Here is a 27,500-nt window from a genome sequence, read left to right on the forward strand (position 1 = left end):
TGGCACAAAACACGGAAACGACGAAGCGAACACACAATCCAGCAGAAGTGACTTTGAAATTTTCAAAAATCTAGTCCAGTTACTTTATAAAAAGAATCTCTCGTCATTCGCTTTGGCAAGTTTTACTCAAGTCTTGTGGATATCACTAAGCTTGCTCTTCTTCTGGGTATTCAGGTAATGGTGTCAGTTTTCAATTCCTCGAAAGTGGACAATGTTTATTCTATAATTTCATAGAATCAGTCCGATTGCTGAAAGTTGTTGCTTTCATTTAGTTTCCCGAGAAGAGAGAAGCTGAGCCGTAAAGAGTTAAGTTGTGACGATGGCAAAAGCCAAGTCCGAAGATGGCACATTTGAAATTGAATATCCTCAGGGAGTCCCTTACAGCGCTTGGAATTTCAACATCTACACAATGTCAACCACGATAAAGAAAACCTGCTTTGGGCAAGTCAAATCTAGCTTGTCCAATTTGATACAACAACTTCTTCCGGGTACAACGAAAAATCTTCTAGAACACAGTACTTGTCTTGAACTTGACAACTGTTTCTTCGCGAATCAGAGATTTGACGCGGAGCGTGTGGGAAGCATGCCAGAAGATGTTCCTATTATTCAACCGATAATGCAGCCTATAGACGCCAAAGGAGAGGATATCATGCGGGATGTTGCTTTATCTTTTGAATGTGACTACAATCTTTGTTTAAAGGACATCTCAGCAAGCGAAAAAATACCACAAACACCTGAAGTAGAGTTTTCGCTGACAACACTGCAACTGCAAGTCGTACCTTCGATGTTCCCTGGCCATGTTGAGTTGGAGGTTCGCGAGAACGTTGATTTGACCTCGGATCTGCAGAACTTATGTGTTGCAAATCGAGGGCGAAGGCTTTTTTCATCTGAGCTACTTATTGAGCAGATGTTTAGTGTTCTGACAATCATAACTTCTATTTTAAATGTTCACAGGATTCTTCATCATCACAAAACCAATAATAGGTTTAGAGAGGAAGACAAAATGTCGCTCTCCAACTATCTCCAGTATGTAGGACAAGCGGGCCCTGCAGTCCACGTGGTTACGTGCATTAGTGATTTGAGCGATAATTGCAGGCATTTGTTTCTAACGGAAGACGTCAGCTTGTCAGTGCCTTGCAGGGAATGGCCCAGCTGTGCTAAGGACTGGATCAATAGAGAAAGGCCCTCTGGGTGGCCGACACAACAGCTCATTGACAAGGTGATACAAGATGGATGCCATGTTGTGCCCAAGTTTGAGACATTAGAGGAAACCGCAGAGCCACCTAACAACACTGACGTGGCAAACGATGCTGATGACAAGTTGCATCATGATGGATGCCACCTGGAGTCATCAACAAATAGCGAGATCGCAAGTGTTGCCAGTAAACCAGATGAATTACATGTTTTCCCCAAGTTTGAGAAGACAGAGAAGAGCCAAGAAGCCTACAATAATCATAAGACGTCAGATGTTGAGGAGAATATGATTAAAAACAGATCCAAACTTGTGCCCAAGTTTGTGACATCACAGGAAAGCTCAAGGGAAGTTTCAAGTAACAGTGCAACTGGGATGTCAAGCGATACCCAAAGCCATGGCTTGCTCCCAAAGACCCTTTGGAGGTACTCTTTTTCAGTTGCAGAAAAGACTCTGATGACCTCAATTACGGAAGAGCAGAAACTATGCTATCTTATTTTCAAGTACCTGTTCTCGAAATACATTAAGCTTCATTCCGTGATCACTACCTACACAGCAAAAACGATTTTTCTCTGGAAACTTGAAACTGTTTCAGCAGATGAATGGAGCCTACAACTGATTGGGGATCGTGTGAAAGATCTGGTAGAAGACTTGAGAATCTGTGTGAAGAAGAAGTACTGCCAACATTATTTCATCCGCGAGTCCAACACACTTCAACAAATGGATGACAAAAGCAGAGACATTACACTGGAGAATGGATTCTCTTTGTTGGACGAGCACATGTCTGATGCGCCAGTTTTGGGCTCAGAAAACTTTAAGGCACCCTCCGAATTTCCAGTAGACTTTATGTTTACATATAAGAGTTTTTACGCAATCAATGCCTGGTTGGAGTCACTCAATGCCCAAATGCTGGCAAAACTTGATGCCCCAGGCAAACTTCCATCTGAGCAAAACGTGGCAGCTTTGTTGGACCGTTCAAAAACGCACCCCATCTTGATGTCAGAAATTTTAAAATATCTTGTGCTCTCGGAAGAGATTTATGGACAGTCTTTGCCGATTCCACATTCCCTTCTGCAGCACGAAAAGGTCAAACAACTTATTACTTTCTTGGAAAAATCTATCGCAACCCCCGAGAAGTATGAAGAGTGCATAAGAGAGCTTGATGTTGAACTGAAATTTCTTCACTTGCAGTTCAAAATAATTGATGAACTTGAACAGTTTTTCAAAGAGAATCCAAATTTTGCATACCAGTTTGAAAGCAGCTCTGATGAGAGTGGTGCTGAAGACAACGAGTTAAGTGAGTCATAAGAATGGAGATGAAAGCTTTTGCCAGTGAAAGTAAAAGGGAATCTTTGCTGATGCCACTCTTTACATTTCATTTCATAAACATACATGTACATACATACTTAATTGAACCTCCCCAAAGGGGCTTTTCAGGAACAATAAAACACACAGGCTTCCTCGCAGAAAGCATCATGCTATTCACAAATTGACTTTAAAACCTAAAAGAACTTAATAAACTAAGTTAAATCTCCATTTTTAAGCCTTTTAGCTTTAATAAGGACCAGTTATTACATGTAGAAATCAAAAACTGATAAATTCTTGGGTGGCAAAAGCGCTATTGATCCGATACATTCTTCGTGAAATTACGAATTTTCAAAGCATCATTGCTCAGAGATTATCAAATTTTCAGAGAGAGCAAATGAGACAATGCACTTTCAACAGTTAGTATGTTATTCTTGGCTGACTGATTAGAAAGTAATAGAAAAAAATGTTAACAAACATTCCCTATAAATTGTAATATTAAATGCCAATCCTTTGTCCTTATTATCATTGCTACATGTACAATGAGACTAAGCAATTTATCATTGCTTCAAACCAAATCATTTGGCTTATCATTGACCCGTAACCATGTGATCTGGTGACATAATTCCGAGGACTGGGGAGAAAAATTTTAACGCCGTATCCCACAACCGCTTGTGGCCTTGAATGTTATTTCCCAATTCAACATGGCAGAGGCAAGGTTATTTCTCGGCAGTTTCCACTTGAATGTTCACTCAGTAACAGGAAATGTGGGAGACACGGAATGATCTGTTGAGTTTTGGGAATGGAAATACTGCAGGAAATTTGGAAACAAAACCTAAGGACGCACGCGGTTGTGGGATACGGTGTCAAAATTTTTCATCCCAGTCCTCCAAATTACGTCACCAGATCACCTGGAAGCTTGGTTGCACAAATATGGGTGAGATCATGCTTGGTTTTTGCTCAGCATGTATTTCAGCTCAAGAGAAATAAATCATTAGGATGTGACAATTCCATTTGCCTTAGAGTAGTACTAGTTAATAGAACAAAAGTTCCAGCTTAAAGTAGCAGATTCTCATATGGGGTTGGCTGATAGAAAAGACTCCCCTCTTGAAAGAGAGAGTGTAGAGTGAGCAACCTGGAAATCTGAATCAGAATCAAGCTTTACTATACAGTCTTTAAAGCAGATTATACACCAAAAACAATTCAGCTTTAAAACTAAACAAATTAATTTGATTTCTTGGTCCAAACCAGAGTACAGTAATTTAAAAACTCAATCAACATGCCCCTGGACATCTTCTACAGTGTACCTAACCTTTTCCAACCCAATTCCACAGGATTTTATATCAACAAGGGATGTAACATTCATCAATGATCATAGGTTCTTACCTGCAAGGGACCTATATTGCCAAGCCTTACTGCGCTGGCAATCACTGTACGCAGTGTGGAAAACAGGAAAAGCTGTTGGGTCTTAATCAGCGGTAACTTGAGCAGTCCACACACACACCCAAACACAACAGCAAAATGTCCACTTAAGTTTTTCCTCTCAACATTGTCCTGGGAAAAAAAAGTAAACAAGTTAAAAAACACTATCAGTTTTTTGGTTGTCTGAACTCAAGGCCAGACAATCTTAGAATTCTTGACCAAGACCAAAAGAGTGCAGTAGAGATTCTGATCATTGTTCATGTAATATAAAATTTGAATGCAGCCAAGCATAATATTCACAAGTACACAGAGGTTTTAGGACATGCCTGTAAACTTTGCATTTTTTCCATTTCAAATGTCTTGCAAGCTGTAACAAGTAGAGAGTTCCCCTGTAAAAGAAGAGATGGCTTAAATTGAGTTTTTTTATTCAAAAGGCACATTCAATAACAAGTGTAGTATTTTGGGGCTCAAAGCTTTAACCTAATGTAAAATGTGATTGTAAAACGTCAAAACTCTTTGAAATGTACATCATAAATTTAGTATGTAAATTAACTCTGTAACTAACTCCAAACGATTCAACATGAAGCATTTCTGAAATTAAATTTTATTATTTGTTTATATTTTTCGTTTGAGGGTCACATGTTAGAAAACTGTGAAAGGTTAACAAGTCACCCTCATTAAATAAAGACATAGAGGATATTACATGGCCGCGCGGGGATACGAATTTTATCTTTGAGTGCTGCAAGTATCTCTCACGAGTGAGCGAAGCGAATGAGTGAGAGATACAGTGCAGACCAGAAATATGCGTCCTACGCAGACGCAAAACGCACGCGCGTTTTTTGCGCACACGCGTTTTTAAATGCGCGTTTCCAAACGCGCATTTGATGCGCGTTTTTTCTTTTGTTATGCAAACTCGTATCGTAGATGTGATGTTCATTGTTCCACGAAACAATAGACAGACGATAAAATGAATATTTAATTTCTGTGATCAACTTACCAGAACATTTCAATTGAAGAGCGGTGTCAACTGACCATTGTGAGTTTTCGAAACGAACCTACAAAGTTAAGATCGATGCACAGTTCATCGTCGGCCCGTGCGTCCGTGACTTCGCCATGGCCAATGTTAATAATCAAGCGATGGAATACATTCAAGTTTCATGTTAAACACGTTCATTATAACACTAACTCCGAAAAAAAATTGCATAATTTGCAAAACAGGCAAGTTACGTGCACAACAAGAACCGAGACGACAATGACACGTGTGCGCCCGGAATTATTTTTTTTTATTAACAGGGTCGCACAAAACAAAAATTTAACATACTTTGCCTTTGGATTCTCTGTTATTTCACTCACGATAAGCGAACTAATGCTTGAAATTCACTTGGAAAGCATGCAACAAACTGAACTTCGACCGAAATGTTTTATTATCACTGGCGGCAGATCGAAAGTGTCGCCGATTGTCTCACGTAAAAAGCAGCTCAGATCATGTCACGCAACACGTGCGAATTCAAAATTCGACTTCTGAAGCTGGACATAATGGTTGACAAAATGAAATTATTGGACTACAAAAATAGCAGCTAACCTTGAAATTTAAGGAACTCAATCATTTCTCCGTTGTGAGAAATGGGAATGTTCAATTTCCTTGTGAAATACGCCGTTCGCATGGGGTCCTGGCGTTCGCAATTTGCATAAACATCCGATTTTTTTCCTGCGTCCAATTGAAAGGAAAACGAGTGCGTCCCAGGACGCAATGACGCACTCTGGATACATCTCTGACTTAGTTTTAAATTCTTTCGACATTCACTGAATGAAATATAATAAAACTCTGTTTTGTAAAACCATCAATTTGAACAAACAATATTTTGCATTCATGAGTAACTGAAAGAAAATAAAACAGCCGGCAACGCAAAGTCGCATGTATCTTTGAATGAATTCGGCTTTTTTTGTTACACAGGGTTTCACTCCGTATGCTTCCAGCCAACCCCGCGTTAATTCTCCTCCGTAAAGCTTAACTAAAGAAAGAAATTGGTGCAGAAGATATCTTAAAGGGGAGATTTTTCAACTCCGAGCGCATTCCAGTGAATCTTGCTGAAGTAATACAGCTTCAATTCGCAAAAGGACACAATGCCGAGACGCCTTTTGAATGTCACGCACACATTACAAAAATTATTTTGAAATATACGAGAAAGTACCGGTATTACAGATGGCGTAAGTAAGTTTTGTTTGCGAATGAATATACTCCTTATTTCGTTGATTTTACTGCATTTCACTGCGCCGTTCGTCCAAGTCTTGCTCTTAGCGATATTTGTTATTGATCGACTAACTTTACTGACCGTCGATTTCTGTTGGCAAAACCGATGTCTTTCAAATTGAAAATAGTCCTGTTTTACGTTTTAATCACAGGAAAATATTTATTCCCCTCATTATGTCATTTGTTGATGCAGCGAGAAGTGAAAGTAATTTTCAAATGTCTGAAATTAAATATGAAGCGGAAGCGAGTGCATTGTTGACTCGAATTTCCCTTGGAAGCACGCGTTATTTGAAATTTTGTCAAAGACTTCACTGTTGACATAGCCATTGTCTTGCGCTGAAACTAACAATAAAACTTAAACAATGAAAAGACAATGGGCCAACTCATACATACTAATTATCTTTGATGAATGCGCGTTTTTGATGCGCGTGTTACAAACGCAGACGCGTGTGCGCAATTTTCGTATGCTCGTTTCGCACGCGTTTTTTGGGACGCATATTTCTGGTCTGCACTGTACTTTCAGCACGAGAAGATAAAATTCGTATCCCCAAGCGGCCATGTAATGTTCTGTTTATTATATATATATTGATGAAATGTCTAGATTTAAAACAACTTGTTTTATTCATTTTCGAAATGATGAAAAATTGTTCACCAACCACTAAAACACGCATCTTGTGTAACATGAAACAAGATATGAAAGTTATGTATAACAAATCATGATAATGTAAAATTTGCAATAAAAATGTTAATGTAGTAGAGAAGAATTATATTTAAGCAAAAAATATCGTACAATGGAGAGGAAGCTCGCCTTTTATTGGCTAATCGTGTTCGTTACCATGACGACAGCGATATCCTCACATGTGAAAGATAAAAATGATACGTTCACTGCGCGCGGTGAAGATATGATTTTTTAGTAAAAGGAGAAATCCTGGTATTTCATCAATATCTATATAATAATATTGTATTGTACTATACACCCGCCACTTTGCAGATGACTCACATAATGCCTTACGTTCTCCTCAAGAAAAAATTGTGAGAGACCAACAATATTGTTATGTATTGCTTAGAAGAAAGGAAAAAAACTGGCCTGCCTGAAGCTCGCCTTGTTTGCCACATGATTACTGAGGTAAGCTTGCATGATACCATCCAATTCTACAATCTTCTCAATGTTTTGACACTCCTTATGACATTCACTCACAAATGGAAGACTGAACGATGCTGCAAAAGGTCATTGCATACACCGCACTTCAGAAACACTTCAGGAGCAGAATGACTTTAAAACTATCTAAACAGGTAAACACTGGTCAGCATTGATGACTTTCTCTTTAGATATATTTCCATAACTACTATTTCATTAACTTGTTGGGTCACGTGTCCAGCTTTGTCAAGTCTTTGACTAAAGACTTATCTCTTACCCAGGACAAGGTATTTGGCATTAATTTCAGAAACTGCAGATGCTTTATCTCTATCAGTAACCCTTCTCCAAAACTGGAAAATTATTTTAGCGCAGGGCTTGAAATTGTGACCAATACAGTCATATTTGCGACTGAATTTTTTCCCTTTGCGACTAAAATATCTGGAGAAGTCGAAAATTTGTGACTTGCTTTCATCTTCGCTTTTTCGAAACAAAAGGGTTAGCAGTTGCCACTTTGCTATTCTTTTTACTAAAATAAATGAAGAAATGACAAAATTATTTTGTTTCTCGCCTTGACTTTTCTTTCAATCTGAAGATAGCGTAATTGTAGCGTAATTTCACTGCGATGTTATGTGCACAACTCCATTCCTTCGATATCATTCGCCATTTTCAGCGGTTTCTTTCAACACAAGTATTGTGGGCTCATATTTTGTTTCATTGCAAAATTAAATTTTTATCTTGTCGCAAAATTGCGACCGGATTTTTTTGCTAATTTCAAGCCCTGTGTTTTTTCACTTGTTGAAGATAAATTTAAAACTAGCTGCAGAAACTGTGTCATTCATGCTGCCTTTATACATGTATTTTACAGCTGACATTATTAGGACTTTCTGGTGATAACACACATATTACCTGCATTTTGCAAACATGAAATCACAAACACTGCGAATGTATCTAAAAATAAAGATCATGCGGCAAGTTAATGGAAGACTACCATCCTTTCATGTTGCCAATGTGTTCTGGGGTGAATGTCTCAGTAAATGGTGACTCCTGGGGATAAGACAGCAGATTTTACTCTGTCTAATGCCAAACAATTTTACTCGTCAACTCAAGGGGTCCTAGCAATAAGGGCGAATGAGAGTCAATGGGTTAAGCAGTCAAAACTTCAACTTTCGTAGGATATGAAGAATTCTGCAGATCTCGGAGGGTGTTATCCACTGAGGCCGAAGGTCATATCCTAAGAATGCCTCATTCAATAATTGCTTCATTATTTATTCAAAATATTCCTAATATTTTCTTCGCTCAAACTTGTAAACCTACTCGCAGCCATTTCGCTCTTTGTTTTTCTGCTCACCAAAAATAACACAACCTTGTCCCCAGGTTTTCTTGGTCAACAGTTCAATAATCTGCAGCGGGCTGCACTTTTGATGTCATCGGTTCAATAAGACAAAATTCCAGAGAAAAACCTCTTGAAGCAGAGTAGAGAACCAACAAACTCAACCCACACATGACACAAAGTCTGGGAATTGAACCTGGGCAACATTGGTGGGAGATGAGTGTATACCTGCCAATTCTCACGCATTATGTGTGAGTCTCTCACGACTGCAGACCAAAGACGTTGATCTCACGCATTGAGGGCAATTTCTCACACCTGATTTGGAAAACCAGATAACCAATGTTCTTTAGCACAATAACAACAAACATTCAATCCAATATTCCCTGTAAATGTTCCAACAAACTGCGCTTAATGTCGAGTAATGAGTCCTAACTGTATCAGAACGTTCTAAAATGTCGCGTTTCAATTTGCATTTGAGGGACTGGAAATAAAGTCGAGTCGTCGAGAAGTCAAAGTCGACGGTAAATCATTGGAAGTTGCCGGAACATTCTCGGAAAAAAGAAAAGAAACCAAAAACCAAAAAGAAGTGAACTCTCTTCCAGGCCAAGTTTTAAGAAAAGACTAAATCCATTGACTTCTAGGAGTGAGACTTGATAGACTTACTCTGTCTAATGCCAGACAATTTTACTTGTCAATGGGGGCAGTTTAGGAGTGACTTGGTAAATAAGAAAAGACATCAGTGACCTAATGCAGAAGTTTGGCTGACATCACTTCTGGCCAGATGACTTTCAGACGGGCAAGCCTAAAACCCGGAATCCGGAATCCGGAATCACAGTACCATACAGAGAGTAAAAACTATCCTAAACATTAACAAAAGCTAACCTTAGGCCTAATTAGGCTTAAAAACGTTTGTTTAGGCCTAATTAGGCCTAAGGTTAGCGTTTATGAATGTTTAGGATAGTTTTTACTCTCTGTATTGTACTGTGATTCCGGATTCCGGATTCCGGATTCCGGGTTTTAGGGTTGCCCCTTTCAGACAAGATGACCAGCATTTTTATTAATGGGGGTAGTTGACTTTCCTACTTCTGCTCCAAGAGGATTTCTTCCAGTTTCTTCCTCTAGTTAAGAAATACCCTGTGAGCAGAGGCCCTGTGATTTTCCTAGATAAGCAGGGAAGACTTATCTAGAATGATTGACGGGTCTCTGCTCGCGAGGTAGTTAAGAAACCAATCCATTATGTGATTTGTGGTATGACACTTCCCTCTACGTCGTCAACCCAAAAAATTTTATCTCTGAAATACTACCCAAAAATGGAGGACAGTCAAGATTGTCACAAACTACTATTGAATAATTTCATTCCTTTCTTTGTCTAAAATGCATTTCCCAAAAAAGGAAACAATAAGTCACTGCTTCAACATTGGTTTGCTAAGAGGGTGAGATTCCCTTTAAAAAGTGACCAAACGACCAATATTATACGTAATTTTTTCTTTGTTTCCAAATATAAACGTGGTAACGCGAGCAGAGGCATTGAGTAACAACAATGTGAATTACTTACCAAAATCGGTCACAAAGCCATGTTTTGTTGCCGATTCAAAACCAATACTGTGGGAAAATCCGCCAGTGGGAAAAGCTGAGGAAGGACAAATCATTCATACGTAAATGCTCATCCATCTACAAGACAAGGTCAACCAAACTATAGTTAAGAAACCACTCAAAGCGTGTTCGATGCACCTGAATCAGCGATCTGCAGTAAGATCCACGTGCTCTCTGGGCCAGATTCCTCGTCATTCAAACCACCTATAACTGACATTTGTGTAGCGAGCTGATGGATTAAATCAACGCAAATAAAATGATATGATATTATTGAAATCACTAACGGCCGCCATATTTGATTAAACTAGTCCCAGTCCTTTAATTTGCTAAGGTGCAACGCCAGAAAGTTTTGCTGACTGGGGAAGACTTTCGACTGAGACTGGTATTTACTATCAGAATTTTGTAGAAGCGAGTTGCTTCAATATTAAATGTTTTTTGTTGATGCTGTACTTAATCCCATTGTGTCGTCAGTTTGTGAGATTGCAAAAGTGAGGGATTACACGAATGAGTGGAAGAGTGAGATGAATCGGTCAGTGTAATGTGCAGACTGCAGAAGGGGTGAAATGCAGACTAACCTGGTTATAATGTAACTGTTGAAAATGCCCGAGCCTTTTAGAAGTGCGAGGCGCGGTGGCCTCGTGGTTAGTGAGCTCGATTCCGGATCGAATTGTCCGGGTTCGGGCCCTGGCCGGGGACATTGTGTTGTGTTATTGGGCAAGACACTTTATTCCTCCACCCAGGTGCATAAATAGTTACTGAAAAGCCCTATAGGGAGTACCTATCGTTTGTCATTAAAGTCATTAAAGTCATTAAATGGGTAACGGCGAAAATGCCGGGGGTACCCCTGCGATGGACTGGCATCCCATCCAGGGGGAGTAGATATACTCCTAGTTGCTTCATGCTACAGAAACCGGGATAAGCTCCGGCCTAATGGGCCACTTGGCTCGTACGCAGACTTTACCTTACCTTACCTTACCTTTAGAAGTGCTAACATTGGGCCTAATTAGGCATAAAACAATTTTTAGGCTTAACTGTTTGCACTTTTAAAGGGTTTGGGCTTTTTCAACAGTTACATTATCATGAACCATACTCTGCCTTTTATCCCTGGTCTGCAGTCTACATTTTACACTGACCAGAGTTAATTTATGTCTTTAGAGCCCGCAGGAGTGTGCATTATTCAATCTTGATCTTCAAATCGTTTAGAAATCCATCATATGTGTTCGGCTAGAATTGCAACTGAAATGTCCTAAAACGGGCCTCAAAATTGACGCAGTGAGGTTTCTTCTCTTAGAAGAGAGAAAATTATGTAGCATGAATTCTCTATGGGATATGAACAAGGTGTATGACAAATGTAGACTGCAGGCCGCAGACTGTAGCGAGACTGCCAACAAATAGCGCTGATAAACAGCATTTAAGTCTAAGCACCCATTTTAAAACGGTTAGCTTTCAATAACTTTGATTTAGGATTAGTCTGTAGTCAGGCTGTGGTCTGCAGTCTGCAAGTGTCAGACCCCGATATGACCATAATAATTTCAAAACAGAAGGAATTTTTACCAACTGAAAACGTGAAACAGCTCCCTGGCTAATGCGATTAGTTTGTTCAAGTGCGTCCCTTTGCATTGAACTCTCGCATTTCTTGTTCCAGGTTTATCTTGCGCGGCCCCTTTCTTATCTCTTTATCCGCTGTTCCCCAGAACAACGGTAGCTTCAGAAACAGAAAAATTTGCTCACGAGCCGAGGCACAGTTACAAGTTTCTTTGTTCTCGTGTTTTTGTTCGCTGTTTCGGTCCTGACCCTGCACAAACCACACCCTTTTTCTATAAGAAAGCCAATCAAAACCTTCGAGTAATTTACTCAAAACTCAGTTGTGAACTAAGGACAAAGGACTCTTGTACATGGTCACTTTCAAGTTAGCACGAAGCGCGATGTTCTTGCTTTTGTAGTTTCCAGGGTCTCGTAACAAGTCCATATGAACTGACAGTACGAGGGAAAAGCCGTTTTCACACAATTGTATAAAGGTTGGGTTTCACTAGCGACGGAGTTGGAGTCGTTATCACAAGCACAGAGCGATACGATCTAGCGAAAATCAAAATATCGAAGTCGGAAGTAGAACAACGATTCCGCTTATGACTCCGTCGCCTACGATCCAGTGAAACCTGCGTTGTCGGAGGCGGAAGCATAAGCGGAAGAATAGACCAATCACAATGCTCCATTGCAAGAATTGTGATTCCCCCTCTCCAGGATTTCTCGACGAGCCTCTCCAGTTAGGTGTTCCAGCGGGAAAAGGGCGGTCTGCTCTTTTTTTAATCCCTTACTTTCACAAATAGCCTTAGCGTCTTCTATCCACTCCTCGACTGAGGGTCGGCAAAGCAAAGGAAATAAAAGCGACAAAGGCACATTTGAGTAAACCAAAGGCTCAAATAGTAATTTAATTGCCATAAACGTGCTTGTTGTTGTAAAGTAGGCAGGTAGATTCCCTCGACATAAAATAGAAGCAACAAAATAGACCAAAACTTCCCTTTCATACGTAGCGAGCAAAGCGACATCAAAATGGCGGACTGGTCCGCTAAGAGCGAGACACGCGATTTACCCTTCTCTCGCCGTTGACGATTTCGGAGATCCACCATATATCATCTTTAGGGGCCGGAGTAAATCAGCGACATTTCCCATTTTGTTCTCAAAAGACCAGCAGACTCACCTACCCCTGGATGAAATATTTCGAGACACTTACCCACCACTACGCGTGGTCTAACAAAGAATTTGAAGAATTTTCAACCTATTTTGTGTCAAGTAAAGCATCATATTGTGTCCGACCCTTTGGAATAATGACATCTGACACCGGAATTTTAATCAGGAAATATTATGTTGCTTACTTGAAGTATCATGCCCCATTCTAAACCTAATAGTTCCCGTCCTTCGGACTTCGCACTAAAAAGGCGAGAGAAATGTACGACGTGCGCAATGGTAAGTCGCCATAAGAAAGATTTAGCATGGATCACGTTTATGTGATATTCTAATTCATTTTTTTCCTAGTTTCTAGATATCTTCATACAATAGGCAAGAGATAAACCAGAATTAAACAGCTTTTACCAGTTTCAGCACTTGGACTCCTTCAATTTGATTACTGTCTGTTTTGCTGTTATGTGGTCTCATTGATCAGTAGTCCATTCAGAAGATTACGCCAAGCCGACCAAATTGCTGAAGGAAAGGACAGACCACAATTAACACCGGGAACTACATGCCCTACTTTTTTCGACGAGTGTATGGGATCTTTAACGTCCCACAGGTTTTTTTATGAACATTGAAGGTTTGTGATACGGGGCCTACGGTTTATAGCCTTTATCCTAGAAGATTTGAAAGTCTAACCATTTTGGGGATAGAATTACAAAGGCAGCACTTTCTCCTCAGTTATTTAAAGACCCTGACTGTTGGCCCTGCCGGAGTCGAACTCACGACCTCCTGCGTGGCAGCCCGATGCTCAACCAACTAAGCCACCGGTGCTACGTTTGGCGACTGTGCAAATTTCGGCCTGTGGTTCTCCGTTAAAACGATGTCAGATCTCTCTATTGACTTAGCTTTTGCTTCCGGAAGGTTGAACTTGAGAGGTGTGATGTTTTAACGCCGTCACATCCAGTGACATCGAGGCTTAACTGACAGTCGACCAATAACATCACGACTTCGTTGACCATTCACATCCACGACCAGAGTATTTACACCATCTACTGATATTACGCAAATCACTCGACTCTGAAGATGACTTTTGCTCAGGTTGTAGAAACGTCAGTCAATGTCATCCTTACCAGTCCTTTTTTGGACTATGCTCACCCGGACGATTGATCGTACTTCACTTAACACTTTGACGTCCAAACCGGCCGAAACCGGCCAGACTTAGTATTTTACTCTGTCTAACGCCAGACGATTTTACTCGTCAATGGGGAACCCCTGGGAGTCAATGGGTTAAGATCCTGGGCTCGAATCATTTACGATTACAACTAAAAGTGTTGACAATGATTAAACATGTTAGAAGTTCCAGGACACCCTTTTTAAGCATCAGTGAAGTTTTAAGAAGATTTCAACTTGAGCAGAGTGTGTAGTTTTTAAATTGTGTCTGAAATGTATTTTTTCTGAATAGTTTATAGTTGTTATTATGACTCACGGTTTTCATCCTTTTTCAGTTCGTTTTTGTAATTGTAATTAAAGTTTTTTCAGTTTTTCTATGTTTTAATTTTCTCTTATAATCTTTGAAATGGGTAATTTTTATCTCTTTTTTTTTTTGCTGGTTAATTTTATGCAGATTTTTGACAAAAAGCCAGTTGTAACAGACCGACAGTTGATGGGACCGTCTTGCAAATCCATTTTCACAATGTTCAGCTTTTATGAAAAGGAAATGAAAGCATGGTTGGCGATTACAAGGACTTTAAGCCCGGATACAGTAATACAGTGACAGCTTACTACTTTGATTGCACATTTTTCTTTGGTTATTAAAATAAGGAAAATGCTACAGCTGCCATACTGGCAATACTGATTAATTATAAGGTCAGAAAGCTGATCGGATGCATGATTAGAAGACTATTGAACTCATTCCATAAAATTCAGTTCATTATTTTTGTTAGCCCATAAGCTTATAAATCCCGAGATTTAGAGCGGTTATCTACAGACTACTAATTTTCAAAGTATCATGAAAATTGTCTTATTGTTCTTCATTTATCGTCTGCATGTAAGCTATTTCTCGATGGTTAACCACGGCAAGAAATGACCTATTAAGAGTGCAATTAATTTTACTGTTTTCCCCCGCAAATTCAGGCTTACTCTTGCTGTTTACCATAAACTGAACTGGAAAAATCTAAATTTTCTTTAGCCGTTCAAAGCTAACAATTTCAGCTATATTGTAGTTTTCTTCGAAAGCGTGGATCGGGGACATTGCACTCGAATTTTGGAACTTCAATTGAATTTTTACTTATCGTCTATGAAAAAAAATTCAAGTATCATTTGTCATTCTAAACGGCGTCGCAAGCATATTACAGCAAAGTAAGAAGTCTTGAAACATCATGAATAAATTATACTAATAAGAAAACACGATGAATAATTCTCCTTTTCGTATCTTGTTGCGTTTTTTTCTCAAAGAAAACCCTTTAATGAGGGTTCACCCATGTAAAACCCTCGCCTTTATTACGCTACAGTATTTATAACATCATTGTTTTGTCTCATGTTTTCATAACCGAAAGTCAGAATGAAGGTGAATTTTGACTTAAATAAGAATTTTCTCGTCACCTGTCTGTTCATTCCGTATGCGTTTCTGGGCAACTAAATTGGTATATCAAACATGAGGCGGTAAACGAACAGACAAGCTTCTTAAATAGTTCATAGCAATCCAAGATCTCGTAGATTATGAACTAAGAGGAAGTCATCGACCTGTTTGGAATTGTTTCTGCACAGCGCCGATCGCCTCCGTTGCTCTCTTGCAGACGTGTAGGGAATTTCCTTGGAAGCCTTAGGTAATTCCTCTTTCGCGCTGTCGATAGAATCGATTAAAATTTGAATTTGCGGCGTTCCATTTGAGCCCATAATTTCTTTATCATTAGCTGATACATCTCTGGGTTCGTTTGGATTTCCGCGACCATGTTTTGACGGAAGTTCGACGATGTGTTTTTCTAGTACTGTTTGTTCTCCTTCATTGACATCGACGCTTATTTCACATCGGCTGACGGGTCTCACGCCAGGGTGAAAGTCAAAAGCTAATAAATTCGTTCTCTGTGGGTTTGGACTTAAAGTTGCCTCTCTGTATCGGTTTTGATTTGGTTTGTTATTCCTACTCAGCTCATAAACGACTTTGTTGCTAAGTACATTGTCCACAGACCTTGAAAACTTTTTTCCTTTACTACACACATGCCTAGCAGCACTGTCACTTTGCCTATCGACGAGTTTCCCCATCAACTTTGCACCTTCAGTTTTCGAATTTTCTCTCATTAAAATCATCTGGCATCCTTGGCAGTTTGAGTCGTAGCCTTCGGAAGAAGTCGGACTACTGAACGATCTTTGCGCCTTTTGTCTCCTCGCGTTACACTTCCCTTGATCCGGAATCTGTCGCGTTTCACGTTTATCACTAACGCAATGTTTCCCGACTATTTGGAGATCTTTTACGAGTTTGTCATCTGCTCGAGAACCCCTGTGCAGGCGCTTAAAGACTTCACTTGAATATTCTGCACTTTTCTGCGACCTATAGTCGCCCATCTGTTGTTTTGCCAATCCGTTCTTCGATTCCGGACCAGGACCATTCTCAGAGCCAAACAAAGTGGGTGAAAATCTCAGTGCACGGCTAAGCCTTCTTGTTCCTCGAACGCCGTCCTTGATAGGTGGCAATACGGAAAAACGAGTGAAATTGCCCAAGGAATAGTCATTATTTAGAAGAGGTACTTTCTCCAAGTTTTCAAAATCTTCGCTGCTCTTTTCGTTTTCAGGCGAAACTCGTTCAATGTTTTTGCTATCAAACCCTCTGGCATCAGTTAGCTTTGCATATTCAATTTTCGGTAGGAAGAGTTTGTTTCCCTTTGGGATCGGAGGTCGCGTAAAATTCATGGTGCTACTCGCTGTAGATCCTTCCCAAAATTTGACCATTTAAATCCTTGTGAAGTTTGATCGAAAACTTCCCAGGGCTTTGTCTACTTTAGCCTTAGTAGCTTCATTTTCCTTGTTGATAATTTTCTCTCGAAAACCATCTGCTTTGCGACATTATGTTATGTTGATCAACTTTAATCACGTGATACGTAATAATCGGTTCTCGACTGATATACCCTACCGACGTTAAGAAAACAAATATCAACCCTCAAATTGTCGCTGATTTATTTCACTTTTCCTTGAGACTAGTGGGGAAATCTACACTCGACTTTCCTCCCCAAACGTCATCCAGTTATAGAATAATAACGACAGCTATTTCAAAGCCGTTTTTCATCAGAGAAAATAAAAAATGCAAATAAAAATTACACACTTTCGAGTATTCTGTCCTTTGTATTTGAACACGGTCGAGATAACGAGAACTTACGATTAATTAATCCATGTGGTATCGTGATGCTAAACGAGCGGAAAAGGACGTCCAATATTTTGAAAATTCAGACCTTTTTTAAAAAATTGCCTGCTTTAATAAGAATAGGTAATATGATTTGCATGAAGAAATAATTCGCAGTTTTTAAGTAGCATATTAGTGGGGTGTTAATTTAAGCGCTGAGCATTAATTTGCGTCTGATAACGAGCATAAGCTTGGTATTAATTTTGACAGAAAGAGTAATTTCTTATTTACCCAAAGTCCTGTCTGGACAAATAATTTAGCTATTTATACTTGCATGTCGTATCGGTGTATTATGTAAATCTATTTGGAAGATATAGTAAAACTGCAAAATATTTAGTGTATTACCGTCATGTCTCTAAACTCGGTGCTGTTGTCCTCGAGTCGAGTTAGAAACGTTCACTGTCAACTCAACGAAGCCAGCTCGGTTTTGGCTTGCCTAGTAATCTCGACTATGATATGGAACATCAACTGTACGTCTCCAAGAATTTCTAAAGCAGTGTACGTATTGGTTTTGGCAAAAAGGCAGGGGCGTAGCCTGAGATGTGAAGGTGCACGCACACGAAGAATGTTTCGAGCGCCAAAGGCGCTCACTACACTAGGTCAGGCTCCCCCTGAAAAGCTGAAATTTAGGGTCTCGGAAATGCCACTTCCGACTATTTTCGAAGGACATTTCAATAAATAAATGCGAAGGAAAATGTAGTAGTTAGTTGTTTATTTTACCTAGCTGTCGAGTTTTCTCTGCAGCGAGCTACAACACAAACAGAGGGTTTACAACACATGCAGGGGGCACGAATCCAGGGCCGCATTTTGTACAGAGGCTTTTCTTTTTAATGAATATATCTTTAAATATTATGTATTTAGTAGGTATCTGTATATGCTATGTATTTTAGCTGTAAATGTAATGTCTCGAAGATATTAGCTCCTGTAGTTATTCGGAAATTCGATATGAAATAAAGCTTATGCCTGTATGTATGTTACCTTTAGCAGGGTGCGTGCGCACACTTTGTAATCTGCGACTCCAGTGCTTACCATATGACAGATAAAATGACTTTTCCCTTGAATATATAAGCCATCCAATTCCTACGCTATATTGACAAGGGCGGTTTGGAGCTGCAAGTAGGCGTGGGTTTGTCACATATGGTTTAAGGGCCGACACACCCTCGTACCCCGGTCTTTGTTCCCTTTGACCAGGGTATACGTGGGTATACAGGGGTATATAAGGGTATACATGGGTATATAGTGGTATATAAGGGTATATAGGGGTATACATGGGTATATATGGGTATAGAAGGGTATACGTGGTTATATAGGGGTATACAAGGGTATACGTGAGTATACAGGGGTATATAAGGATCTACATGTAAGACCACCCTGGGGTGGATTTGTCGTTCGGTGTCGAAGACTGCCAAAGAAAGGCAGAGTATCGCGTTCTGTCGTCTCTTACCACCACAGAAATTCACAACGCAGAGACGATCGCCGTGCAAAAAAGTCAAAGAGACTCGTTTCATCCGAAGCCTTAAGAGCAAACAAGCGACTATCAGTTAGAAGCAGACTCAGCGCCCTTAACCCCTACGTCGATGAAGCAGAATGCTTGAGGGTAGGCGGTCGCCTACGCAAAGCCCCCGTTCCTGAAGAGACTCGACACCCTTGGATACTGGATCCGAAGCACGTAATCATCATCATCATCATCAGGTCAAGCTAGCTCGGCTCTCGTTGAAGCACGTAATAACGCGTCTAATTGTAATGCACAATCACCTCCGTTTGTACTGTACAAGTAACAAGCACGTTTTGAACGAGCTGAGACAGAAGTATGGGATCCTGAAAGGGCTGGCCACGGTTCAAAGGATTTCGTCAAGTTGTCCGTCGTGCCGTAGGCTACGAGCGAAACCCGAACCGCCTGTCATGGTTGATCTGCCCTATTCGAGACTGGGATATCAGCAGCCGCCCTTTGCAAATACCGGAGTTGACTACTTTGGCCCAATGTTTGTGCGCCATGGAAGGAAAACAGAAAAGCGCTACGGTGTGCTTTTTACGTGCTTGACTACGTGGGCGGTACACCTTGAAATAGCTGACTCGTTGGACACTGATTCTTGCTTGATAGCAGTAAGAAGGATAATGGCTTGACGCGGAAGGCCAGCCAATATTTGATCGGATAACGGTACTAACTTTGTCGGGACCGAAAAGGAACTCCGACAAGCTCTCAAGGGTCTAGACAGTGAGCGAATTGGTGATCAGTTATCCAACGAAAGAGTGCAGTGGCACTTCAATCCCCCGTCTTCGCCGCACTTTGGAGGTGCGTGGGAACGTCTCGTTCAGTCTGCGAAAAGAGAGCTTAAAGCAGCTGTGGGAAAGCAGCGTCAATGATAAAACTTTGCTTACATTTATGGCTGAAGTGGAATCATTAATGAACGGTCGCCCTCTAATTCATGTTAGCACTGATTATCGTGATGAAGAAGCCTTAACGCCGAATCACTTTCTGCTCGGACGAGAAAGCCCTAATTTCCCGCCGGATGTCGTCAACGACAAGGACTTGTGCAGCCGAAAGAGGTGGAAGCACGCACAAGTTATGTCGAAGCGTTTCACGCAACTTGGACGGACGTTGTGCAACATCATGGCGGCCAGAAATCAACACGAGCATCTGGAATTCACTCAGCAATGAAAGCGTTTACTTTTCGCTCATGAGATAAAGTACATGTGTATGAACACATCTCCTCATGTACTTGAAAAGTTCAGATTGCTGAGATTCATAGGCATAGACATTTTTTTGTATCATGGTGTCACGCAAGGTGACAATTCGGAAATTTAAAATGCTGTTTTTTCGAGACGAAAGACGTCATGGAACTGGAAACTTGAAAAAAATATTTATTTCTAGGTCATCTTTGACCTCCTATAGCACTTTGCGATGTTGGTTTTCTAATTTGATGACGTCATTGTGAAAACCATCTGTATCTTGGTTGGAGGGTAAACGCTCAGACTTCGACTCAAGGGACTACGTGTCCTAATGTTGACCCTCCATGGGCTTTGTCCCTAATGTATAAATGAAATGAATAACAAAAAGAAGAACAACTTTATTTGTACCCAACAGTATTACAGCATTAATTACAGAAAACTATATTTACAAAAAATAAAGAAGAGTACAGGCAGTTAGTAATATAGACTTGAAATGTTAGCCGTCACATTACATAAAGCGTTTGTTTTGCAACCTGCTTTGAACCAGCTGTTTCTCATGGCAAACTCGAGCTCCGGCCGAATTACACCAATGGCCATTTGTTTATGCGTTACTTTAAAGACATAGTTTATGAGTAACAATGGCAATGTATGTACTGCATTGGACTTGGGCATGCGCTTATGAACACTAGGCTAGTTTCGAATTGGGCAGCAGCAAAAGAACAAAATCTCGCCCCCAGAGCTCTTCTCTTGACTGAGGGAGAGAGGAGCTCTGGGGAACCCTGAAACAAAGTGTCTTCTCATTAGTTTTCGTGAAGAACAATCAAAAGCGTCTCTAATTGGTGCATTCATGTTAGCACGAGGAGTGAGCAGGCGCTGTGAGGTTCAAATAGCCAATATTTGGCTGTAAGAACCCTACGGCTCCTTATCTCCTACATGGAGTTTCCCAGAGCCTTGGGTCGACCCGAGGCTCTCAGACTGGTGACGAGAATGCAAAAGAACAGAGCCGAGGTTCAGGGAAATAATTTGCATTTCCTTTGTTTTGTGCAAAACGAAATGCTAAGTATTCCCCTGAACCTCAACTCTGTTCTTTTGTTGCTGCAGAATTCAAAACTAGCCTATTCGCCCACTTGGAAGATCTAATGCCAAGCCAAATGTATTTTGGTTTGTTCTATAACATTGGATGAAAGGTAATCTGGCAAACCCTAGTTTTGTCAGCAAATATATTTTCCACGTAAAATTAGGACATATTTTGTCAAAGTTGTCGCATATAAAGTTGTGACATAAGCTCCAGAGTTGAAGAGACCTTAACTGTCTTGAATTGTCGTTGCAAGTGAACTAAGCATGACTTCATGAGTGTCAGAGAGTTCTTCAAGAAAGTCTTGTAGGAGAGCAAGAGGTGTGAAGGCAAGAGAGGTAATCTCTCTTATTGGCCCTATTCCTATAGTTATCCCTCTTAAGTTATTTTTAGATCTCCTGCGAGATCCGGGATTCCTTGGAGGGTTAACTGAAAGCCAATCACATGTCCCCATTTTCGCGAACGACGCGAATCATTGCGTGGGAATTCGCTCAGCTGTCAACATTGGTAAAAATGAGAACCTTTAATTGGCTATCAGTTAAAAATGAGGACATGTGATTGGCTATCAGTTAACCCTCGTGGGAATACCGGATCTCACAGGGGATCTAAAAATAACTTAAGAGGGATTACGATATGAATAGGGCCAATATGAGGGATTACCTCTCTTACCTTCATACCCTCATGAGGAGAGTCAAGAGAGTCTTGTAGGAGAGTAAGATTACAATACGAAAAGAGCAAAAAACTTAAAACAATTTAAAATGAACAGAGGCGTTTAACTAGAGAGATGTTTAACGATAATTTGTTTTTCACATTGAATATGATTCCAATGCCATATTGATGTGCTTCAAAACAAATAAATTTAATAGTCCTATGGATAATTTTAAATATTGGCCACAAAATATGATTCAGAGGCAAATCGGTTTTTTTCTTTTCAACCAGTTTAGTTCAAGATTGTAGCGCTACAGTTGTTTTGTCAAACCGTTTTCATCCCCGTCACGCTTTCCAACGCTTGTTCTTAAAAAGGGAACCTCCACTCCCACTAATGATTAATTTCAAACCGAGAAAATAATGTTTGCAATCAAATTTGCTCGACCGTGTGCTTCAAGAAAGTGTTTCTGATCGAAAAAAAAATGAATTTTAGAATCACTTATTTTCACTTTCAAATTTCCCGGGCGCCGCCATGGTAAATATTTGTGACCTATTACGGTCACCATTATTGTTTTCACACAAAGAGCTTTTGTTAGCTGCTTTTGTTTTGGAACAGTGAGGCAACCATGACACGTCACAAGCAGACCATTTTACAGTCGTTTACTCAGTGACCTAGCCTATGAATGGCTGCGAGGCTGCCGGTGACCTTGCATTGATACAGACCTCGTTGCTTTTATCACGTAAATCGTTCTTGTTGTAATTACTGGGTTGCCATAGGCAATCCAGTTAGAAAATGCATTTGTTTGTTAGTTTTCCTTTTCTTTCTTTTTTCCGTGTCATGAAAAGTCTAGCCTGTCACTCGCTTGCTAAGTGGTGTCTTTGTGCATAGAGTCTTCTGTGCGTATTTGTTAGGTTTGAGGGGACTGGGGGTAATGCGTAGATTTCTCTGGTGCACACAGGAGAACATTTAATTATTAACCTGCAATGGCGCCGAAAGTCATTGTAACGCGAATAGCGTTTTAGCGCATCTTTAAACAAAATATACCCTTATGGAGCTCAAGAATGGAACGTCAAAAATTGGATAAACAAGACAGGCGGTGAAAATTTAATATCTGGAATCTTAAAAGCGACCAGTAATGGACTTCGACAACAATCTATCGCCCGTCGAACCGAAATCAAAGTGAGCTGTATTTCTAATCTTTTACCAAGTGTGCTGTTATATAGAACACTGAAACCAAATGGAATATTTTCTGGTAACTTGTGGGTTCAACAAAGACAGAGAAGGAATCGAACACCTTAAGTGGATCTGTGATCTCTGTTGTCTGGCTTCTGTATAATTTTATTTGTACTCAACTATGCACAGTCTTCAGGCAAAAAAAATAACTGGAAATGTGACAGCCAAGAATTATTTAAACGAAAGCTTGTCGTCTATTTTGTGCTTCATAATTCAAGGAAAAGGTTCTTCATGGAAACAGTTTGAGCCTGAAATTTATTTTGTTGATATTTTGTTACAAGTTGACACTATTGAGTTTCCTTTCTTCACGCACGTAATGAAATAGGAAGGAGTTTTTGCCTCTAATAGCAATATGTTGTTTTTTTCAAAAACTTTTTCGCTGGAAAAGGTGGCCTTTATGAATTCATCATGTTTTATATGATGCAAGCTTAAGTGGATAGTTTTTATGGTAATTGCTGGTTTTCACTCACGTGATCAACAGCCATGTTTTTCAACGAAAACAAAAGGAAGCGTTTGCATAATAATAGAGTTAAATTCCAGGAGGATTTGGTCGGGGCACCAACATGGCCGCCTTTTCTTTGTTTAGGGCACCAACATGGCGGTCGTGACGTCAGCAATATTTCTTTAACTTCCTGGTTAATCCAATTTATTGCTACGACTTGCTAGAGCGAAGATTGTTTACATGAAAGTCACGCTTTTTGCGAATTTTGAGTGTCATGAAATTACATCATTGCGTGACAATATATCCCTTTACTCTATAGTCTAATCCAAAAACATTCAGATAGTAACAAACTTCATAATTATTTAACCATTTATTCTGCTTTTGTGTTTTTCAGCATTGTGATTTGCGATAATTCGCAAGTCTGTTTTTGTATCTCATAGATGTTTTGATTTTCAATTAAATGGCCGCTCAACCTCGCGATTGTGTAAGTAGTTCACCCTGAAGTCAAAATAGATACGTTTCTCAGGAACCCGACAGAGAAGGCTTCCTGACCCGACAGATGAAATGTAAATATTCAGTTAAATATTACAACAAAATTAAAAAACCAAAGACGGACGTTTCTTGGCTAAAAAGTACGTTGTTTTACTCTGAAAAGAACGAACGATTAACATTCTTTCCCGCACAGGCAGCCCAAGCGCGGTGTACGATTTATAGACTTTGTATGGGAAAATATACTTTGAGCTTATAAATGCTAAAGTAAGCTGTAAATGTACAAATAAACTTCACTTGCAATCGGAGGGAAAACTGTGTCCGTTTTAGAAGGATTTGTGGCTTACGAATTTTTGCGATGTCGTTGGTTGTTAGAGGGGAAATGACAACTGACGACATCGCAAAAAGCCACAAACCCGTCTAAAACGGACACAGTTTGCCCTCCGATTGCACAGAAAAGACAAGGACAACTGTACGTAGAGGTAATTTAAGTTTATTTCTACATTTACAGCTTACTTTAGCATTTATAAGCTTAAGTATATTTTCCTATACAAAGTCTATAAATCGTACACCGATCTTGGGCTGCCTGTGTTTCCCGTAGTTTATTCAGTTGACAGAAGGTGACCACGTGCACCTTTATGGTTGCCTAGCACGTGATCAATTTCTTCCTTTTGACAGAACATCATGACCTTTCCGTTTATTCATAAAAGTCAGAGACTGCAGAAATTATATTTTTGTGTTTTTAAGATCGATTGTCATTAATCTTTCGATGAGAATTCCATTCAGAGTTATGTATAAAAATGTTATTTTTTTTCTTCATCTGTCTTTTGGCTTGGCTTTTTCTGATGGCATCAGATTAGACTAACAAGAAGAGGAATTATGAAGCGGAAACAACACCTTCAGTCCTTTCTTAGTGTTTGCATTATACGCTTGCTTAGTGCAACTGCAAGACATGATGAAAAACGTCCGTTAGAGCAATTTGCAGTTAGTTTTTTTGCAGACTATCTAAACTGAATTTATTACCAAAGCTTCAAAAACTAAAAGACCTCAAAATGGGACAGGACATTACAAAATAATTAAACGTGTGAACGTGTGAGCTTAAGGGTCGCTGCTGGCGCGACATGTGGGTGACCCCTCAAATGGTCTTAATGACCCCCCACTTAAAAAAAAATTAACTGGAACGCTGCAGTTCAATACCACCCAATTCAGTGCCTTCCTTTTTTGTGTCACACGAACCACATACAACCTAGTGCACGCTTTATGGAGCGTCTAGTTCTAATTAGTCTAAAGCACGAAGGTTTGCATCAACGCAGGGTCACCGGCAGCCTCGCTTCCATTCTTAGGCCAGGTAGCCTAGCTACAACTGTAAAATGGTCTATTCATTTGTACAAACAATTTCACTGGAAAAAGTTTGAACATAAATTATTTTGATTGTAAACATTACGTTCTGTGGTATAAAGTTATTTCCTTGTTTTAGTGGAGGTTCCTTTTACTTGTCCGCTGAACTTGCAAGATACACTTTTCGGGACATATCGTAAGTTAGCTACTGAGCTCTCCTTATTATAAGGGAATTTAAGCAAAGACGACGGCTACCGCAACGAAAACGTCACTCCAAAATATAACAGCGCTAGACTCGATTCTGCTAAGATTACAACTCCAATAGGCTTAACGTTCCCGAAGATTACATCAGATTCCGTTGATTCACACTCCACAAAAGCAAGCACATGTAAAACCACAATTTTCCGGATCATACTTGCGAACCTAACAGTTACGTCATCACGTATAGTAAGCAGGAAACGGCTCTCAGATGTAACTCGATTTGATTTGCGACATTTGCGTTGATTTGTCAATTTCAATTTACAGTGTCCCCAATCAGTGCTCCAGCGCTAGAAGCTCAGACACTTAGATAAAGTTCCTTCCATTCATTTCCTTTCCTTTCCTTTCCGGCCGTATACCTTATCCTCTATCTCAGGGTACATTTCATTTGCCGTATTTGAAGATATGATAAATTACATTTGTAACCACGCTTCCAGCCACGTCAAGTGCTCTTTTGCAAACAAACTTTCCTCCTTAAAACCTGTAGTTCCTGTATCTAGGAAGAAGATGCCCTTTACGACTCTCGAAACGACGAACTTTCCACTTTATGCCGTAAATGCTTTGGACCGGGAGCATTTCTTGATCGCTGGCGGTGGTGGAGCGGCTAAGACCGGCGTTCCAAATGCATTGGTTTGTGTTACTTTTGTCAGCAGTCTCCAAGAATATTACATGTATATTTCTAGTAATTTTCGTGTGCTGCGAACCATTCTCCTAGGTTCTCCATCATAAGGTGAATCAGAAGAAAGAAGGTGGCGCCATCGTTTAAAATTGCTGGTTTACAATGTCCATTTTATAAACATTTTGATGTGTCGAAAATCAGCTGATGTTAGAGCGAGTTTCAATCGAGTGTCGTAAAACCAAAACCAAAGTTATTACTTTGGCCAATCAAAAAGAACGGAGACAATCCAGTAAACCAACCAAAACTCAAAGTAATTACACATAGCCGACACAAAGCGTGGGGAAATGTGCACGTGCGAGACACAATTGGTTTTGGTTTCACTTCTGATTGGTTGAAAACGTGGTGCGAGAACTTTGAACCAATCACTGAGTGAAGTAATGAAAAACCAAAGCCATTCACTAATTACTTTTCACACTCAATTGAAAACCACTCTGTGCGAACGTTGGTAGTGATCTTTGCACTTAACTGAACAAATTTAAGCAATTGTCTCTTATATAGACCTGAAAAAATCAGGTGGCTTTAACAGGATTCGAACCCTTGGGTTTATGAGTTCCCTTTCATGGGAAGACATGACCCCAACAAATTGACCTTCTCCCAACTGAGTGGCTTCATACACTGTAGCTCTGTGATAGAGCATTGCCCCGGGATGGCAGAAGTCAAGGCTGGTGCCTAAGAAAATTTTTCTGGAGCCCTTTGGGCTTCCAACATTAAAAGTTTGTAGCCCGAGTCATTTTTTTCAAGAGCCCAGAATTAATTAATTAAAAGTGAGGATAAATCACCTTGTGATAAGTGAGGCGCCCGTTTGGGCTACGCGTACAGGCTACCTGTTAGGCAGCAGTCTTGGAAGTCACCTGAATTTTTTCAGGTTTCTAAAATTATATTAAGAGGCAATAATGACAGTGCTTGAATTGTCCAGTTAAGTGTGAGGATTTCTTCTACCACTTGTCTACAACCTGCACTTCAAATACATACATTTACTTCACCCAGCTGATCTCAGTTGTGTGATATCTCGACAATCACATGTAGCTGTTAAGATGAAAAGTTCTATAGGGTTTTTTTCTCTAATTAAGGTCTATGCACTGATTTTAGTAATCTTTTAGGGTTAACTTACATGTAGTTACATGTAGATTTTTAAATGGTGCGCTTTCAATAGAACTTTTTACCGATACGGCGGCCATTTTAATTTCTATTGTTTCGAAAGACATTATGGGATGCTCAGGGGGCAAATTAATATGTATTTGCCCCCTGGGCATCCCATAGTAAGTAGTTGAAACAATAGAAATCAAAAGGCCGCCGCATCTGCAAAAAGGTCTATTGCTGTGTTATATTTGAGATCAGGGATAACTGTCTAAAGAGGGGACAAGTAAATACTC

General features: G+C 40.0%; 4 protein-coding genes across 5 annotated transcripts in view; 2 read left to right on the forward strand and 2 right to left on the reverse strand.

Annotated features, from left to right (window-relative positions):
- The window catches only part of LOC138047329 (uncharacterized), a 2,693-nt gene extending 31 nt beyond the window's left edge, over positions 1-2,662 (forward strand). The window contains exons 1-2 of the mRNA XM_068894124.1: positions 1-174; positions 273-2,662. The exon at positions 1-174 is cut by the window's left edge and continues 31 nt beyond it. Of these exons, the coding sequence (XP_068750225.1) occupies positions 320-2,500 (2,181 nt within the window). The 5' untranslated portion in view covers positions 1-174; positions 273-319 and the 3' untranslated portion in view covers positions 2,501-2,662. The remainder of the gene's footprint in view (positions 175-272) is intronic.
- LOC138047330 (uncharacterized) overlaps positions 1-10,543 on the reverse strand; it is an 18,034-nt gene extending 7,491 nt beyond the window's left edge. For both annotated transcript variants that reach the window (XM_068894126.1, XM_068894125.1), the window contains exons 1-6: positions 10,370-10,543; positions 10,194-10,268; positions 8,215-8,256; positions 7,258-7,388; positions 4,246-4,308; positions 3,884-4,051 (exon numbers count right to left, since the gene is read on the reverse strand). In XM_068894126.1, coding sequence (XP_068750227.1) covers positions 3,884-4,051; positions 4,246-4,308; positions 7,258-7,388; positions 8,215-8,256; positions 10,194-10,268; positions 10,370-10,448 — 558 coding nt within the window. In that variant the 5' untranslated portion in view covers positions 10,449-10,543. The remainder of the gene's footprint in view (positions 1-3,883; positions 4,052-4,245; positions 4,309-7,257; positions 7,389-8,214; positions 8,257-10,193; positions 10,269-10,369) is intronic.
- Positions 10,544-14,632: 4,089 nt separating this feature from the next.
- Positions 14,633-16,967, reverse strand: LOC138047312 (uncharacterized). The gene has a single exon (XM_068894109.1). It carries the CDS (start codon positions 16,844-16,846, stop codon positions 15,593-15,595), a length of 1,254 nt encoding a protein of 417 aa, XP_068750210.1. The 5' UTR covers positions 16,847-16,967; the 3' UTR covers positions 14,633-15,592.
- Positions 16,968-25,868: 8,901 nt separating this feature from the next.
- Positions 25,869-27,500, forward strand: part of LOC138047332 (guanine nucleotide-exchange factor SEC12-like) — a 14,291-nt gene continuing 12,659 nt past the window's right edge. The window contains exon 1 of the mRNA XM_068894128.1: positions 25,869-26,078. Coding sequence (XP_068750229.1) covers positions 25,956-26,078 — 123 coding nt within the window. The 5' untranslated portion in view covers positions 25,869-25,955. The remainder of the gene's footprint in view (positions 26,079-27,500) is intronic.

Source organism: Montipora capricornis, chromosome 4 (assembly GCF_036669925.1).
Source record: "Montipora capricornis isolate CH-2021 chromosome 4, ASM3666992v2, whole genome shotgun sequence".
NCBI classification, from domain to species: Eukaryota; Metazoa; Cnidaria; class Anthozoa; order Scleractinia; family Acroporidae; genus Montipora; species Montipora capricornis.

Coding starts and splice junctions, on each gene's coding strand:
- LOC138047312 (XM_068894109.1), bottom strand. CDS start 16,846: ATGGTCAAATTTTGGGAAGGATCTACAGCGAGTAGCACCATGAATTTT.